The 16,321-nt window shown below is 37.4% G+C and overlaps 1 protein-coding gene across 2 annotated transcripts; it reads left to right on the top strand.

The window, feature by feature from the left end:
* Positions 1 to 16,321, top strand: POMP (proteasome maturation protein). Of its 2 annotated transcripts, none has more exons than XM_055317396.1 (6): positions 1 to 94; positions 2,816 to 2,913; positions 4,875 to 4,935; positions 8,437 to 8,538; positions 12,061 to 12,154; positions 15,503 to 16,321. In XM_055317396.1, the coding sequence occupies exons 1-6, from the start codon at positions 92 to 94 to the stop codon at positions 15,568 to 15,570; spliced, it is 426 nt and encodes a 141-aa protein (XP_055173371.1). In that variant the 5' UTR covers positions 1 to 91; the 3' UTR covers positions 15,571 to 16,321. The 2 variants fall into 2 exon arrangements, with proteins under 2 accessions (XP_055173371.1, XP_055173372.1); XM_055317397.1 differs by having other exon boundaries at positions 12,067 to 12,154.

Here is a 16,321-nt window from a genome sequence, read left to right on the forward strand (position 1 = left end):
GGATGTGGGGGGACAACCCCGGAAACGGAAGTGAGCGGCGGGGCCGGCTGACGGTAATAGGGCCGAGCGGCTGTTCACAGAGCAAGTGAAGATGGTGAGTGAGAGACCCTGGGCGACCCGTGTTCCGGGCGGGCTCGGGACCCTGGCCCGGGAGGAATGGACCGCCTACCCCTAGCTCGTCCCGGGGTAGCGGCGGCGGCGGGAGGATGAGGTCGGCCTCGGGCGCCATGATCTGTCGAGTCACGGGGTTAGGGGGTTTCGTGGCTTGTGGCCCGAGCAGGGCTGCCCGGCGCGGCTCCCGGGACTAGCGCTTCGGCTTCGCTCCCTTCACTTGTTTCTCTCGATTTGCGCCGTCTGATCCCCAAGCTCCGCAGCACGCCGCTACCCCCTTCCCCGTAGGTGGCACCGAGCTGGCCCGGACAAATGCGAAAGCGCAGCGTTGTTCTGTGGTGCGGCGCTGCTGGCCGTCCTTCGCAGGAGGTTGCGAACCTCGGGGGCCCAGAGCCCTCAAACTCCTCACTCACCCCTGACCTCGGAACTGCTCTGCTAACAAATCCCACTGTAAAGCCGCCTTTTAAACTCCCACGTTCACAAACATTTTCGGGGAACTTGTAGTATGCCAGAAGTTGGAGAGGGGGAAAATCAGATGCTACTCCCTGTTTGTCAGCGTTTTCAAGTGCATCCCTCCCTCCCCCTTTCTCTCTTTTTAACTTAAGAGTTGTGATGCTTGGGAAAGACTCCTGAACGGCCGTGGCCCCTGACTCTGATTTGAGGCCATCTAACTCTAGAAAGCCTCTAGAGGTGGTAGTGCTGATTTTTGGGAAGAGGTTTTATAAACACTGACGTCTAACTAGTGAGACTTAAAGCTTTTCAGAGATTTGTTTTCCTCTGCTGGTTTAATAGAAGCATCAGGTACCAATCCTGATATTTTACAGAAGGAAATTAGGAGAAATAACGGTAAAGCCCAGAAATCAGAATTCTCCTTTTCTTTGTGCATAGAAGAAACTTTTCTTCTGTTACTCTATAATAAAGCAATCTGGGAGGAGGAGAATGTTGATGTGGGAAAGTACTAGGAGATGCATTTGGAAAGGTACAGTCCTGTAACTCGAGACCTGGAAAGAGTTCAGGTACCTGGAAGGATGAGTAAAGGGGGCCAGAGAGATTGTATGCCTGGATCATAGTCGCATAGTAGGTTAGAAGCAGGCCACCCTGGATTCCAGATTCTTTTCTGGATCAACCTTGACTTCTGTGTAGGGGAACCTGTTTTGTAGGTTCTTGAGTTTCAGGTTAATGACATTGGACTTTATTTTTCAAGACATTGATGAGTCCGTAAACGGTTTTTTTTTTAACAGTTTGGTGAGGGAGATTATATGTTTTAGGAAAACCTTGATATGCAAAATTGTAAAATGGAAAAGTCTAGACACAGCAAGAGCCAGTCAAGTGCTGTAAAAGTTATCCAGGTGTGAGATCCCGAAGTAGAGTGGTAGTTTGAAGAAACCCTGAAAAGATGAAAGTACCTGACCTAATAAAATACAGATATATTAAGAAATCAATTTAAATGTTGGTTTCTCAGAATAGTTTCCTCTAGAGTAGTATAAGGGTGGATACCAAACTGCCTGTAGCTGTTTTATGTTTTTCTGCAGAATTAAGGGATATTGTACTTGAACAAATGATTAAAAATTAGCTTTGTGTTTTAATCTGTTGTAACATTTATTGCATTTTATTTGCTTATTTAATTTATTTTCATTAGACTAAACCCTGAGAGGTAGATGTGTGTCTTCAGCATCTACCAGCGTAGTAGATGTTTAATAAATATTTGGTAATTAAATGTTTTATAGTATAGATGTGTAGGGTGATAATACACTAGTGCCAGATATACTGTGAGTCTTTGTTTTTGTTCTGCTATGATGATTAATCATCATAGGGAGTACCATGGTATAGAAACCAAATACTTGGGGATCCCTGGGTGGCGCAGCGGTTTGGCGCCTGCCTTTGGCCCAGGGCGCGATCCTGGAGACCCGGGATCGAATCCCACATCGGGCTCCGGGTGCATGGAACCTGCTTCTCCCTCTGCCTGTGTCTCTGCCTCTCCCTCTCTCTCTGTGACTATCATAAATAAATAAAAAAATTTAAAAAAAATTAAAAAAAAAAAAAGAAACCAAATACTTTCTGAATGTCCTTTTTTTTTTTTTTTTAAGCTTCTTTCCCATATTCTTCTAGCTGTTCTGTTCATTCTTAATCCCACTTCCTTATTCTTCCTTAAGGGATAGTATTCCCCAGGATTGTGTCCTCAACTTTTTTCATTCTGTGCTAATCATTACAACCTAAAGGAGGGATCTTTCCAATGAAAGTAAATCTGATCATGCCATAACCTTCAGAGGCTATCAGTCTCAGAATAAAACCTGAATTTCTTTGCATGTTTAAGCCTTTTTGTTTTCTTCATTTTGCCAACCTTTCCTTTGCCTCACTGAGACATCTAGTTAGCTGGTCATGTCAAACTACTTGTAGCTTGTTCATTTATATATTTGTACCTTTAACCGTGTTCTTTTTTCTTGGATTGCCTTTCAACATGACGATATTCAGCGATGAACTCAGGAATGCTTCCTACTCCAAATTTGATATTATTTAGTGTACCATGTATAATTAGTCTATCATAATGCTAAGGCTCATCATAATTGTCTAGACTGTGGGGTCTTTGAGGGCAGAGATGGCTTTATTTTTTTGTCTAATGTTTAAATAGTGTTTTTTATATAGATGTTTAGTGTGAGTTTTAAAACATTTTTTGTATTTAATAGTGTTTTTATTTGCGTTGTAGAATGCCAGAGGACTTGGATCTCAGCTGAAGGACAGTATTCCAGTTACTGAACTTTCAGCAAGTGGACCTTTTGAACAGCATGATCTTCTTCGAAAAGGGTATATGGGAGAATTGTGACTTTGAGTTGGTTATAATAAAATATTTCTGTGAATTCTTTTTCACAATATTTAAAAAATGTTTTGATAGGCCATAAATATATATTTAATTTGGGACATAGCAAGTAACATACCTTAGACTGAGGGAGGATGGGAGTGGATATTTTCTATAATGGAAGACATGTCTTAGCGGTAGTGGGGTTCCAGGATAGGACATCCTTCTAGGAGGTGTTAGCTAGTAGCATGATTTGGTAGGCTTCTTTTTACTACTGCTAACTTGGAGAGCCATTTGTCTCCTTATCTTATTGACTACTGGAGTAACTCTCTGGGAGACAGTAGAATGCAGCAGTTAAGAGCATACTCAGGAGTAGGCTGCCTGGGTTTTGATCCTGGCTCTGCTTTTACTAGATATATGACTTTGGGCAGGTTACTTAATTCCTCTACGTCTCAATGTCTGTATCTGTGAAATAGAGCTGTTAATAGTGTAAATCTTATTTTGAGAAATAAGTGAGTTAATACATGAAAAATACTTACAATAGTACCTGACATTGAAAAGCTCTCAGTAAGTGTTAGCTACTGTTACTTTACTTTTCTAGCTTCAGCACCAGTTGTACCCCTTCCTTGGTTTCCTCCACGTTTCTATATATTGAGGTCTCAATTTCTGGTACTTCTTCTTGGGAAGTGGCTTTTCTGCTTAATCGGATAAGGGTAGTGCCTACCCCTGTAAACATCTGTTTTGAATTTTTGAATTTTATATGTAACTTTAAGTACTTTGGTCTCACTTTAATAAAATATCATTCTAATATTGGTGTCTAGGGACAGACATAATGCCTCATTATTGTCTTTCCATTTTCTAGTGAAAGATGCAGTTTATAGTCTTTGGAATTGGAGATATAATTTGATTTATGGTATAGTATAATCAAATTCGTAAAGCTAGTCAGGTTCTGGTGATTTGTTATTTATTTATCTTTTTCTAAACAAAGTGCTCCTTTTTCTTCCCAGGTAGACTTTTAGATTGCTGTAAACAGAACCATTTTCTTTTCTTTTTTTTTCAGAACCATTTTCAAATTCTGCTTTTCTGCTTTTAGGATAATATTCTGTACAAAGATAATATTCAATAAATGATTATTGCAGGATTTCTGTGGTTCCTCTCAGCTCTCCAATCGTATTTTGGCAATCAGGATAGTCCTCTTTATATATTTAGAGTGATAAAGATCAGTGGTCTGGTTCTAGCAATGTATGACCTTATATAGTAGCTGTTCAGTAAATGTCAAACCTATTGTTCGGCATGTGTTTATTAAAGGTATATTGAATATGTATAGACCTGAACAGAAGAGGCATAGGTTTTTTTTTTTTTAAGATTTATTTATTTATGAGAGAGAGAGGGTGGGTGTGCAAGTAGGAGATGCGGGGGAGAGAGAGAGTATCCTCAAGCCAGCTCCTCACTGAGTGCAGAGCCTGATGTGGGGCTCGATACCCAGATGCAGAGGTCCATGGACCTGAGCCAGAACCAAGAGTTGGACATTCAATCGACTGAGCCATCCAGGTGCCCCTAGATTTTTTCTATATAATACAGGAAGCATGTCCTCACGTAATAGTAGTTTTAATCATACTTTATTAAATTTCTTCTAGATATAGGGTATCATTTAATACTTTTTTTGAAGGGTTCACCCTAATGAATTGACCACTAGTATCTATAATCGGTCCATTTTAAAAGTTCCCATATATAGTAAATTTGACCTTTCTTTAGTGTTACATAATGCATTGTTATAATTCATAGTTATATGAATTTTGATACATATATCAATTGCTGCAACCATTTCCCCAATCAGGATACAGAAGTGTCATCGTTCCTAAAACCTTCCTTGTGCCATTCCCTTATAGTTACACCTATTGATGGATGCAATTTTGAGCTTTAGGTATTGAGTGGTTTATAATCTCCCTTTAAAATTTTTTTTTTCCAGTCTACCTTGTGTGAAAAATGAACTTTTGCCCAGTCATCCTCTTGAATTATCAGAAAAAAATGTAAGTACATTACCCATGTTTTTATTTTTATCCTCTCCCAGAAGTATACTTTTAGTAATATTTAATGTGATTTCATTTATTAAGATAATTTTGATGTTGAGCATTTGACCGTGAAGTGTAATACAAGGACTTATTTTCAATATCCTTGTAGAGTAGGCTTTGAATTATCATTATAAGCTTCCCTAAAGCTCTTTTTCTACACTTTTCTTTTGTCTTTTTTATGGACTTTTTTTTTCTTTTAATTTTAACTAGACTCCACTCCCAGCATAGGGCTTGAACTCAAAACCCTGAGATTAAGAGTCACATGCTCTAACAACTCTTAGCCAGGTCCCCCTTTATGGACATTTCTAAAGGCCAGTCTCCTTTTCCATTCCTCTCATAATACTTCTTCATTTGATGAGCCTGTTTTCTTTTATATCTTTCCTCTGCCGTGTTAGCAGTTGACCTCCAAGTCCATATCTCTAGCCTTGACCTCTTTCTCAAGCCCTGCATTTCCCAAGTTACTGAGGGACATATCTTCTTGGTAGGCACAGTAGGTACACAGATAAATGTGACATAATCCACAACCTGGAGAGGCTGAAAATTTAATGGGAGGACAAGCAGTGGATAGGCATTTATAAAATGCTATAGAGGACCAAGATGGAGCAACCACCTGTGCATGCATAGGGCTAGTGGAAGGCTTTGTAGAGGCATTCCACAGGCATTTGAATTGTTTCAGGTCAGTATTTACTAGATTGATAGGGAAGGGTCACCCCCAAAGAGAGTATATAGCCTATACGTAGGAGAAGATCCCTCCCAAAGAGGGTAGCCTGTGTACATGCTATAAATACAACTTAAAGAGTTTCTAAATACATTCAGAGCAAGAAGAAAGAGGTATCTTACTGCTTCAGGAAGATGGTACAGTGTTGTTATTGATAAGTTGGGCTCAAATTAAGGGAGATTATAGTCTCACTTTTCCAATTATTAGCCTGGCCATTAGATTTGGAATATTGGTTCAGTTCTGAGCAATACATGTTAAAGAGAAACTGACAAATCTGAGTGAGACTGACCCAAATGGTGAAGAGTTTAAAAATTGCATAAATCATTTGAGACTCTGTTTACATCAGCTGCTTCTGTGTAGTCTCCTTAATCACTTCACCAGCCAATGGCAGTCTCTCAAAATTCTGTGGCTTATAATCTATTGTAAGTCCTGTAGTGTGGGTTGTATAATTGAACTATATAGATTTAGATTCTTTTTTTTTAAGATTTTTATTTATTTATTCATGAGAGACACACACAGAATGACAGAGAGAGAGACAGAGACAGAGGGAGAAGCAGGCTCCATGCAGGGAGCCCGATGTGGGACTTGATCCTGGGTCCAGGATCATGCCCTGGGCTGAAGGTGGCGTTAAACCGCTGAGCCACCCGGGCTGCCCTAGATTTAGATTCTTGACACCATACTTAGTAGCTAAGTGAATTTGGGCAAGTTCCTTAATCTCTCTTTAAGTCTTAGTTTCCTCATTTGTGAAATGGAGTTAGTAATAGCCCATACCTTGCATATGCTGGCTTATAGTAGCTCTCCATGATTGGGAGCTGTAGTGGTGATGGTGATGGAAGATGACCATCATTATACCAGTAGTTCTCAACAAGAGATGATTTTACCTCTTCCAGGGGACATTTGGCAATCTCTGATTGTCACAAGTGGTATTGGGAGAGGAGGGTCTTTGGTACTGGCATTAATTGGATGGAGGCCAGCGATGCAGCTAAAAGTCCTACAATATATAGGACAGTACCCATCCACCACCACAATTACGTAGTCCAAGGTGTCAGTACTGCCAAGGGTTGAGAAGCCCTGGTCTAGTTGTAATATCTTCCCAACTAGATCATATAACCTCCTCCTTAGTAGACTGCTTTCTGGTATATTACCACAGAGCTTAATTGTAATTTTGCATGTGGTCATTAATAATTTATGTGTTGATTGATACTTCCAGTTTGACATCATATTATAAGGTAGATATATATATTCATCAAAGTTTATAAAATTGAATTTTTTATGTAACTTTATGAGGATAATTCAATATTTTTTTTAAGATTTTATTTATTTATTAATGAGAGACAGAGAGAGAGAGAGAGAGAAGCAGGCTCCATGCAGGGAGCCTGATGTGGGACTTGATCCTGGGACCCCAGGATCACACCCTGAGCCAAAGGCAGACGCTCAACTGCTGAGCCACCCAGGCATCCCATAATTCAATATTTATTTATTTTTTTTTTAAATTTTTTTAAATTTTTATTTATTTATGATAGTCACACACACAGAGAGAGAGAGAGAGAGAGGCAGAGACACAGGCAGAGGGAGAAGCAGGCTCCATGCACCGGGAGCCCGATGTGGGATTCGATCCCGGGTCTCCAGGATCGCGCCCTGGGCCTAAGGCAGGCGCTAAACCGCTGCGCCACCCAGGGATCCTCATAATTCAATATTTAAAGGAAACCCTTCAATAAGAACTTCAGATTATATATATCTATAATAAAATATTGCATATTTTCCCTAAGAACCATTTGTTAAAATTTTATACTCAACCTAAGTAATTAAAAACCATACTGTTTCGTATTTTACCTCAGACTTAGTGTATATGGGCTCAGGTCATGGCTAAACTGAGCACTAATCTCTCATGTTTTTGATTGAACCCTCCCTCCCATCCTGACCTAAAATCTTATCAAGAGATTGTAGTTTAATAAAAAATGATCACAAAAGTCACTTTACCTTACTATAATTAATGTTAACTCAGACAGACCTTTGTAGCAGTCTGCAAATCCTATCCACTACCCATTTTGGGAAACTATGATTAGAATTCATGGGTCAAGTTGATTCATTTTGCCTGAATTACATTAAATTGCAGTAAAAGTTTTTTAGAAGTAATATTAGTGTTTAGTAAAAGTATGATTCTAGAAAAAACAGCTTATTAAGACCCAATACAAACTGGACAGATATTAGAGTTTTGGGTCCCCCTGCCACCTGGGGAACCTCTTACCCCAAAAAGTGGAGTTTAAATATTGTAGCTTAATTAACAGGGTGGTATAATGGGTTTGACTATTTTTTTTATGAAGTCTTTTGAATTAATACACTTTCATATTTAGAAATTCACTATTTTTATCACTTGTATATAGCTTTCTGAATCTCATTTTATTTATGCCTTTTCTTTGTTTTATCAGTTTTGTGGTAATTCTAAAACTAAAATATTTTGTAAATGTACTTTTGCAATGTGAAAAACATTCCTTAATTTAGCAGTTTTGTAAATCCAATTTTAGGTGTTAATTTCACGTTGGGGAAGTACAACTGTGTGCCTGATAAAACAAAGACATATATATTCTAAAATTTGTTGAAGAAATTAATAAAAGTACTTTGTTTTTATTTCAGTTATGGATACTAAAATTCTTCAAGTGTTGTGTTACATATGTATCAGTGCTGTTTTGAAAGCAGAATGTTGAGTGTAACATTTAAAATTATATTGTTTGCCTTTGTAGTTCCAGCTCAACCAAGATAAAATGAATTTTTCTACACTAAGAAACATCCAGGGTCTGTTTGCTCCACTAAAATTACAAATGGAATTCAAGGCAGTGCAGCAGGTGAGCTTATGGATGTCAGTTATGATACGTTCCACATGTGGGTTGCTATGAGTTAGAAGGAGTCTTCTGCAGTACCTAAAGCCTTACCTTCTCTTCTCCTCCATAGCCTATTCTACTTTGTCCCTTTTCAGGGTATGACCTGGATTCCTACTTTAAAGAGAAAAAAGAAGGCCTTAAGTGGAAAACTTCAAATTATGAGCTTAGTACCAAAGCTTATCTGTATCTACTTTCATGTTTTTCTGTCTTTAGGTTACATTGAATTTGAAATACTTCTAGGAATATTCAGGTTGTGGTATGTTTGCATATAGGCAGTTCGTATATAGTTATGTATACCTGTTGCTCAGGAAAAGATCTTCAGAAATGTCCTTGAAGGTGTTTAAGAACTGTCCTCGACCTGTGCTGTAGATTCTATCGTGTCACACTATGTCAGGGAGTAAGATCTTTTCATGGATCCTTTCTATAACTGATATCTTCATCCTCTCTCTGCACTTGGACAGACTCATCAGCAGTGTTTACATACATTCTAACTTTTTTTGTCTTTTAAAACAAAAATTGTGTCAGTCTCTTTATTGCACCTTCTTTATAAGTGTGCTTTTGCAGGTTGAGTGTCTTAAAGTTGCCTCCATTTGCTATATGCCCCTTTACCTTCTATTCATTCAACCCACTGTTTTCTGGCTCTCATCACACCAGTGAAACTGCTCCTGAATAGTGTGGTTATCAATATGTATGCCTTCCTTTTGTTTGATCTCCCTGTGGTGTGTAACACCAGTAACTCCTTTTTTCCTTGGCTTTTAGAATACCACACTTTCCTGATATCTCCCTGTTTCTGAGACCTTCTTCTCAGGTGTTTGTGTATAGGTTCCTTTTGCTTTTTTCTTAACTTTGAAATACCAGTTTTGTAGGTCCCATTTCCAGTCCTCATCCTGTTATTTCCTGTTTATTCCTATAACTTTTGGTATCATTTGTATGTTGATGACTTCTAAGTTTTAATTGTCATGAGCTGTAAACCTGTAGACTTCTTCAGTTGGACACTGTGAAGTTCCACAGGCACTTCACATTTCACCTTTGTAAGTACAGGGTAACTCATTATTCCTCACATACTCCGCATCCTGTGTGAATAGGTTGCTTCCTAAGGGCAGAGATTGGAACATGCATGAGCCTTGGTTGTCTCACACCGCACCTCATCTGTACCTCCACCATCTAGTCAATTACATGTTTTCACCAGTGCTAATACGTTGGTTTTGATTACCTACTATGCAACGTCCAGATCACTAATGCCGAGCTTTGTTGCCCTCTGATCCATTGTACGTGTTCTAGCCACAGGAACCTTTGTAAAATACAGATTTGATCATACCTCTCTCCTTACTTTGCCCTCAAATTAAAACTCAACTCTGTAACATGGCTGTTTATGAATTGACCTCTCCTTGTTCTCCACCATACTTCATAGCCTCCTAAAACTGCTTGCATATCCCGGCTGAGTTTTTTCTCACCTTTTGGCTTTTGCACGTGTTCTTCCTACTACCGTGTCTTTTTCAGTAAATTTTATTAATACCCTCAACTGTATTGTCTAAGTCATCCTGGAATCTATGTCAGAACTTTTTCTAAGGATCAAGCTCTAAAAGAGCATGTGTGGCTCTAAGTCAGAATAACCTGGATGTGAATCTTGGTTCCACCATCTACTGATCTTAAGAACTTACAAGTTAGAGACCTTTCTGAGCCTCAGATCATTTGTTTGTTTTTAATGTGAAATGGAGTCAACTGTAACAACAGTGTAGGGTTATTAGGGTTATTCTGAAGATTAAATGAAGTAACGTGTTTGGCACAGAATCATTAGCTTCCCTTTTATTTTCCTCCCCACATTCCAGCTACATATGGCTTATATTTTGGGCCTAGTTTTAATCCCGTGTAATTCACACATCCTTGCCTGGGATTCTGCCTCCTCCCTTGTCCCTTTGCTGTCGCAGCTCTTGCTTGTGGGTGTGTAACAGCTGTTTGCTCATCCCTGTTCATCACGGGCGCTTTCACGGTACCTACCAGGTATCTACCAGTCCCTGTGCTCTCTGGTTTAACTTACAAGCTCTGTTTTTGTTTCTACTGTCCTCCTTACTTTCTTTTTAAAGGAAAAAAAAAATATATATATATATGTGTGTGTGTGTGTGTGTATAATACATATATATATATATATTTCATATAATTTTTGACAACTTAGAGAAATTTTTTCATCCTAAACTCTATAGGCCATTACTAATTAAAAATATTATTAGTCTAGATATTTTTCTTGGTGGAAATTATTCTAACAGCATCCTTAGATTTCAAAGTTATGATAACTTTAAAATACTAGTATCCTGTAGTTATTGACTAGCTATTACTCTTAGCATTCTTTTGTCAATATCCAAAATAACCTGCGTTGTTTCAATTATCATTGCTAGACAACTAACAGAGAACACAGAAACTGAAAATTTGGTTTGGCTGTATGAAAGTTTATTGAATACTAAATATATGCCAATGACTATACTATATACATACTTTACACCACACCATCCTGCTTGTTTGAGAGGAAGGTGATACTATCTTGTTTCACAGACAAGGAAATTGAGAGTGAGAAGATCAGGTAATTTAAACAGCCATAGTATTGTTAAGTAGTAAAACAGTGTGACTCCAGGTCTCTGACTCCACAACCCATGCTTGCTCCACTACATACTTATATACCAGTCTGCAGTATATATATTTAATACTTAAAAAAGGTAGATACCACTAGTTCAGAATGGTTTGTGTAGGAATGCCTGGGTGGCTCAGTGGCTGAGCGTCTGCTTTCGGCTCAGAGCATGATCCCGGGGTTCTGGGATCGAGTCTCATGTTGGGCTCCCTGCACGGAGCCTGCTTCTCCCTCTGCCTGTGTCTCTGCCTCTCTCTGTCTCACACGAATAAATAAATGAAATATTAGAAAAAAAAAAAAAAAAGAATGGTGTATTTTGAAGGCCCCACAAGTGACTTTGGTCTTTCTTTCTGGTTATCAGTACTGTTTGAAATGGTCATAACTTAAGCATTTACGATGAGTAATACCAAACAACATAACAAAGTGAAGTAAACAGTTTACTAAGTAGAATAATGCTCTTATTGAGTTGGAATATCTTCAGGAATTTGATCGTCCTACCTTTATTAGGAACTAGATATGACATTAGGCTCTGAGATTTTTGCATTTCATCATATGTATTGATGTGGTATTCCTGGGAGCAGAAGCAAAGCCCCCAAATATGTACAAAGCTGATGGGATTATTATGTGTTAATAAAAACCATACTTTTCAGTGTCTTTATATATTTTGAATAAAGCTTCGAGGAATTTTAAAGTTTGGTTTGGGTCTAAAATACGAACTGGTGTTTTTTTCCACTGGTTATTATCGTTTTATTTAGTTTTGTGAATTTTACAAATAAAGAATGAAGAGCATGAAATTAGATTATGTATTGGTTTCTTTTTTCCCCCTTGGTTTTCTCTAATCTTACCCTTTCATATTTTTCCTGAAGGTTCAGCGTCTTCCATTTCTTCCAAGCTCAAACCTTTCATTGGATATTTTAAGGGGTAATGATGAGACTATTGGATTTGAAGATATTCTTAATGGTGAGTATCATTCAGCACCTCTTTATGGAGCTCTAATAATGAAAAGGCAACAGAAGCAAACAAAATCAACAGCATCCTCATCCTTATGGAGTTTATAGCTCATTGGGTTTACTTGTGTTTATTGCAATAAGACAAAATTTAATCATAACAACTGTTGTTTAACTGATTTTAAAGGTGGAAGTTAGTTATGGAGGTGATAGTCACTCATAAACTAACGACGGTCCTTCATTTCACGTCCTGTGGTTATAGTCTAAGATGTGAATAAGTCTAAGGTGTGAATCTAATAGAGTATATAAGGGTAGCTTAAACAACAGTTGTTGTTTCAGTATTCAAAATATTTGTGGGATATGACTAGTTTTTTAAATGACTAGAAAAAAAAAGTTTTCTTAAAAAAAAAAAAAATAGCTCCCACCCCTGAAGAAGTTTTGTGATTCTATAGGTAGTGACTAGAAAAGAAGAATCTGTAATTTTTAATAAAATTCCTTGGATACTTTTATTATGTATGAGATAAATAACTTTTAAGTAAGAACAATACATGCAGCAGCCTCTATTTTTTCTGATCTGAAGAAGATAAATAGAATTCTGTTTAGTATTGCTTCTGCTCATTATGCCCCCCAGCAGTTCAGGAGAAACAGAAAAACCCAACAGGATTAAATTATATTAGTTTTGCTTGGCTGCTGATGTCTGGTAAGGAAATGCTATGGACACAACAGAAGTCTGGTGAGCCTCCCCTTTGAGAATCTTCCCTGAGGGAATTTTTTCAATGCAAGAAAATCTGGAATTCCTAAACTTTTTACGTTGCACTTATACCTTGTTGTAAATTAGCGAAGTGATAGTTCATGTGTCTATATTTTTATCTTTATGTTAATTACAAAAATACATTTATTTAAAAATCAACTCCTGCCTTTTTGTAAAGAAAATGAGTGGTGCTTGTTAAGCATTTACTCAGTCAAGTATTTATTATGTGTCCGGCACTGGGCAAGCTCTGAATATACAGCAGTAAAAAAACTTTTCTACGTGGGGAGATAAACAGATAAAAGCAAACATAAAATTACAAATTGTGATAAATTCTAGGAATAAAAAGGGAGTGATACAGTTTGTTGTTGAGTGGGAGAGACAGGCACTTCTGGGAATATGACATAACTTGATTGCTAAAAGATGTGTGAATTAGTTAAAGTAGAGGGAAGAATATTTTAGGTAGAAGAAGCAATATGTTGGGGGGGTTTAACCTGAGAGACAGCTGAAGCTCTGAAGGGGTTTTAAGAGGTTTTCTTTCCTTTTTTTTTTTTTTAGAAGATTTTATTTATTTATTCATGAAAGACACACACACACACACAGAGAGAGAGAGAGAGAGAGAGGCAGAGACATAGGCAGAGAGAGAAGCAGGCTCCATGCAGGGAAGCCCGATGTGGGACTTGATCCCAGGACTCCAGGATCACGCCCTGAGCTGAAGGCAGATGCTTAACTGTTGAGCCACCCAGGCATCCCTAAGAGGTTTTCTTAATCTATAAGCTAAGAGGTTAGCTTGCTGTGGTTATTATGGACCCTGGCAGAAGACAGGACTCCAAGAGTCAAAGAACAGTTGATTACCCACAGCAGTAGAGGGACTGGAGTATCAGCTTTCCTGTTGGTTTCCTGAACCCCAGCTCTCACAGAGCACCAAGAAGAAGGTCAGATGATGGCACATATATAGTTTGAGGAAACCCCACCCACGCCCCGATCAGGACATCTGAATCTTCTATAATAGTAAAGAAGCCTTCCTGTTCTGTGCTCCAGAAGAGTCATGATCTTGGTCTTAGGCTGTTCACTTTAGAAACAGCTTTGGAAAGAGAGTCTAGAACAAAGGCAGGCAGTGTATCCAAGACTTACAGAATTGTAAAAGACTTATATAGAGAATTGTCTCCCAACACACATGAGTGTGTTAAGAAGGCCCATGTGGCTACAGGGTTTTGAGTTAAGAGTTGGAAGTGATAGGGTTTTTCCTTCTCATCAGGGAAGTACTTGGTCAAGAAAAATCTGTGCATTTTACAAGGAAGGGAAGGGACTGAGGAGGGCAATAGTAAAATCAAAACTAGACTTTCAGTGCTAAAAGAGATCTTCTGTTTACTCCAGTTCCCTCACTCTAAGGTGGTTAAACAGACTGATGGAGAGGCTTAGTCCTCCCTCTTGGTCTCACAGGAAGATAGCGGCAGAGCAGAATCATAAAGGCCATTGCCTTGCTGGTGTGGTGTGTGGTTTTCTGATATAAGTGACTTATTTAATAAGCATGTACTTTATTAAAGTTAGAGCTTAAAGCAGAGTTTAAAAGGTATATATAAAAGTTATATAAATTAATATATTCTTTAACAATTTAAAACATTACAGCTGAAATTCAAGCCCTCCATGATTACCCTCAAACCCATTTCTCTCCCTTATTCTTCAGTTACTTGCTGTTTTCATTTAGTGTATTTCCTTTCAAACTTTTTTTCTGTGTGTCTTTATACTGAGTCAGAAATTTGGCATTGCTTAGTGGTTTGTTTTTTTAAAAAACACAATTGGGATACTATGTATATCTTACAGTATGTGTGATACATCAGTGCATTTATTGCTGGATGCTTTTTTCACTTTTTTTAAATTTAATTTAATTTTCGAGAATATGTGTGTACGTGTGGATGGCTATTTTTACAAACTGATTTTACGGTTCATTGGTTTTTTAATCCTATTTGAGGAATAGAGGGCAGAAATGGAAAAAGGCTTTAGCTTACTATTAGCATTAATTTTAAAAAGCTATTCTATGTGTATTGTACAGTTAAAATAAGACTTTTGTCTATTTGCTATCTAAAAATAAGATAGTAAAGATTTTAAAGATTTTCTTGGTCTCAAATTCTGATTTATGTTTGTGTATGTAACAGTATAAAATAGAAATAAAATGTTTTTGTAAACTAGATTAAAAGACTGCTCAATCTTTTAATTAGAAATTGTTTCCTAGAGTCATCTGGGAAGCTTACTGGAAAACTTGAGTTTTGAAAAAGGAGAACTTTTTCAATCTGTTGTCTTTTTTTTTTTTTTTTCCAGTCAACTGTATTGAGGTATAGTTGACATACAATAGAATGTACTCATTTTAAGTGTACAGTTCTGTGAATGTTAGCAAATGTGTACTACTGTGTAATATCCCCCCAGTCAAGGTATTTATCACCCTATAAAGCTTCCTTGAATTGAACCCTTTGCAGTCAGTTCCCTACCTTTGGCCTCAGGCAGCCACCAGTCTGTTTTCTGTCACTTTTAGTTTTGCTTGTTCTAGATTTTTATGTTAATTGATTTTATCTTTTTTTGAGAATCTTTAATATGTTTGTTTTTGTTTGTTTTCAGACCCGTCACAAAGTGAACTAATGGGAGAACCACACTTGATGGTGGAATATAAACTTGGTTTACTGTAATCTGTTGTGCTGTTCATGAAAATAGAGGGGCTGCATGTTGTTTATAGTCATCTTTTTACTATAATTTGATGTATACAACATTAAAAGTACTGACACATGAGAATTTTTGCCTAAATAGTATTTGTGATCATTTGAAATGATTTAATCTTTGGTTTATGGCCATGTGACAATTGAAGCACTAAAGGGAGATGATTTAAAACTCCCAATTTATATGAAAACAATAGCCTTCTATATGTCTTTCAAAAATTGTTGTTAATGAGTATTTTAAAATTGTACAGGTTTCAATCCAGCCTGTTTTCCGGGTATCCCATAAATTTAATTTTGATTACCATTATCAGCATTTGAGTCTACAACCTTCATAGTAGCATCTTAGAATAAACATCTGTAATTGATTTCAGTGGTAACACTTCAAATTAAGTACAGAGTAGGGTATTTATATTTTACCTTGTTTCACTATAGCCTGTTGATACTTACAAGAAAAATACTGGATTTATTGATGCTATTTTAGAATTGTAGCTATTTGATTTTTTCAATTGGAAAAGTATAAGTTCAAAGGTTTTGATTTTGGTCTTGTTTTAAAATGAAAAACCAACCAGCATATGTTGATTACCTTGTTGTAATGCATAGATTTATATATCACAAGATGATTAAATAGAAAAAAATTACAATATTCATGTACACACACTATGTATCCCTGAACAGACTGCATAATTATTTAAAAATAAATTTTCATTATAGTTGTTCTTTCTTA

The sequence above is a fragment of the Nyctereutes procyonoides genome, unplaced genomic scaffold, assembly GCF_905146905.1.
Source record: "Nyctereutes procyonoides isolate TBG_1078 unplaced genomic scaffold, NYPRO_anot_genome, whole genome shotgun sequence".
Lineage (NCBI taxonomy): Eukaryota > Metazoa > Chordata > Mammalia > Carnivora > Canidae > Nyctereutes > Nyctereutes procyonoides.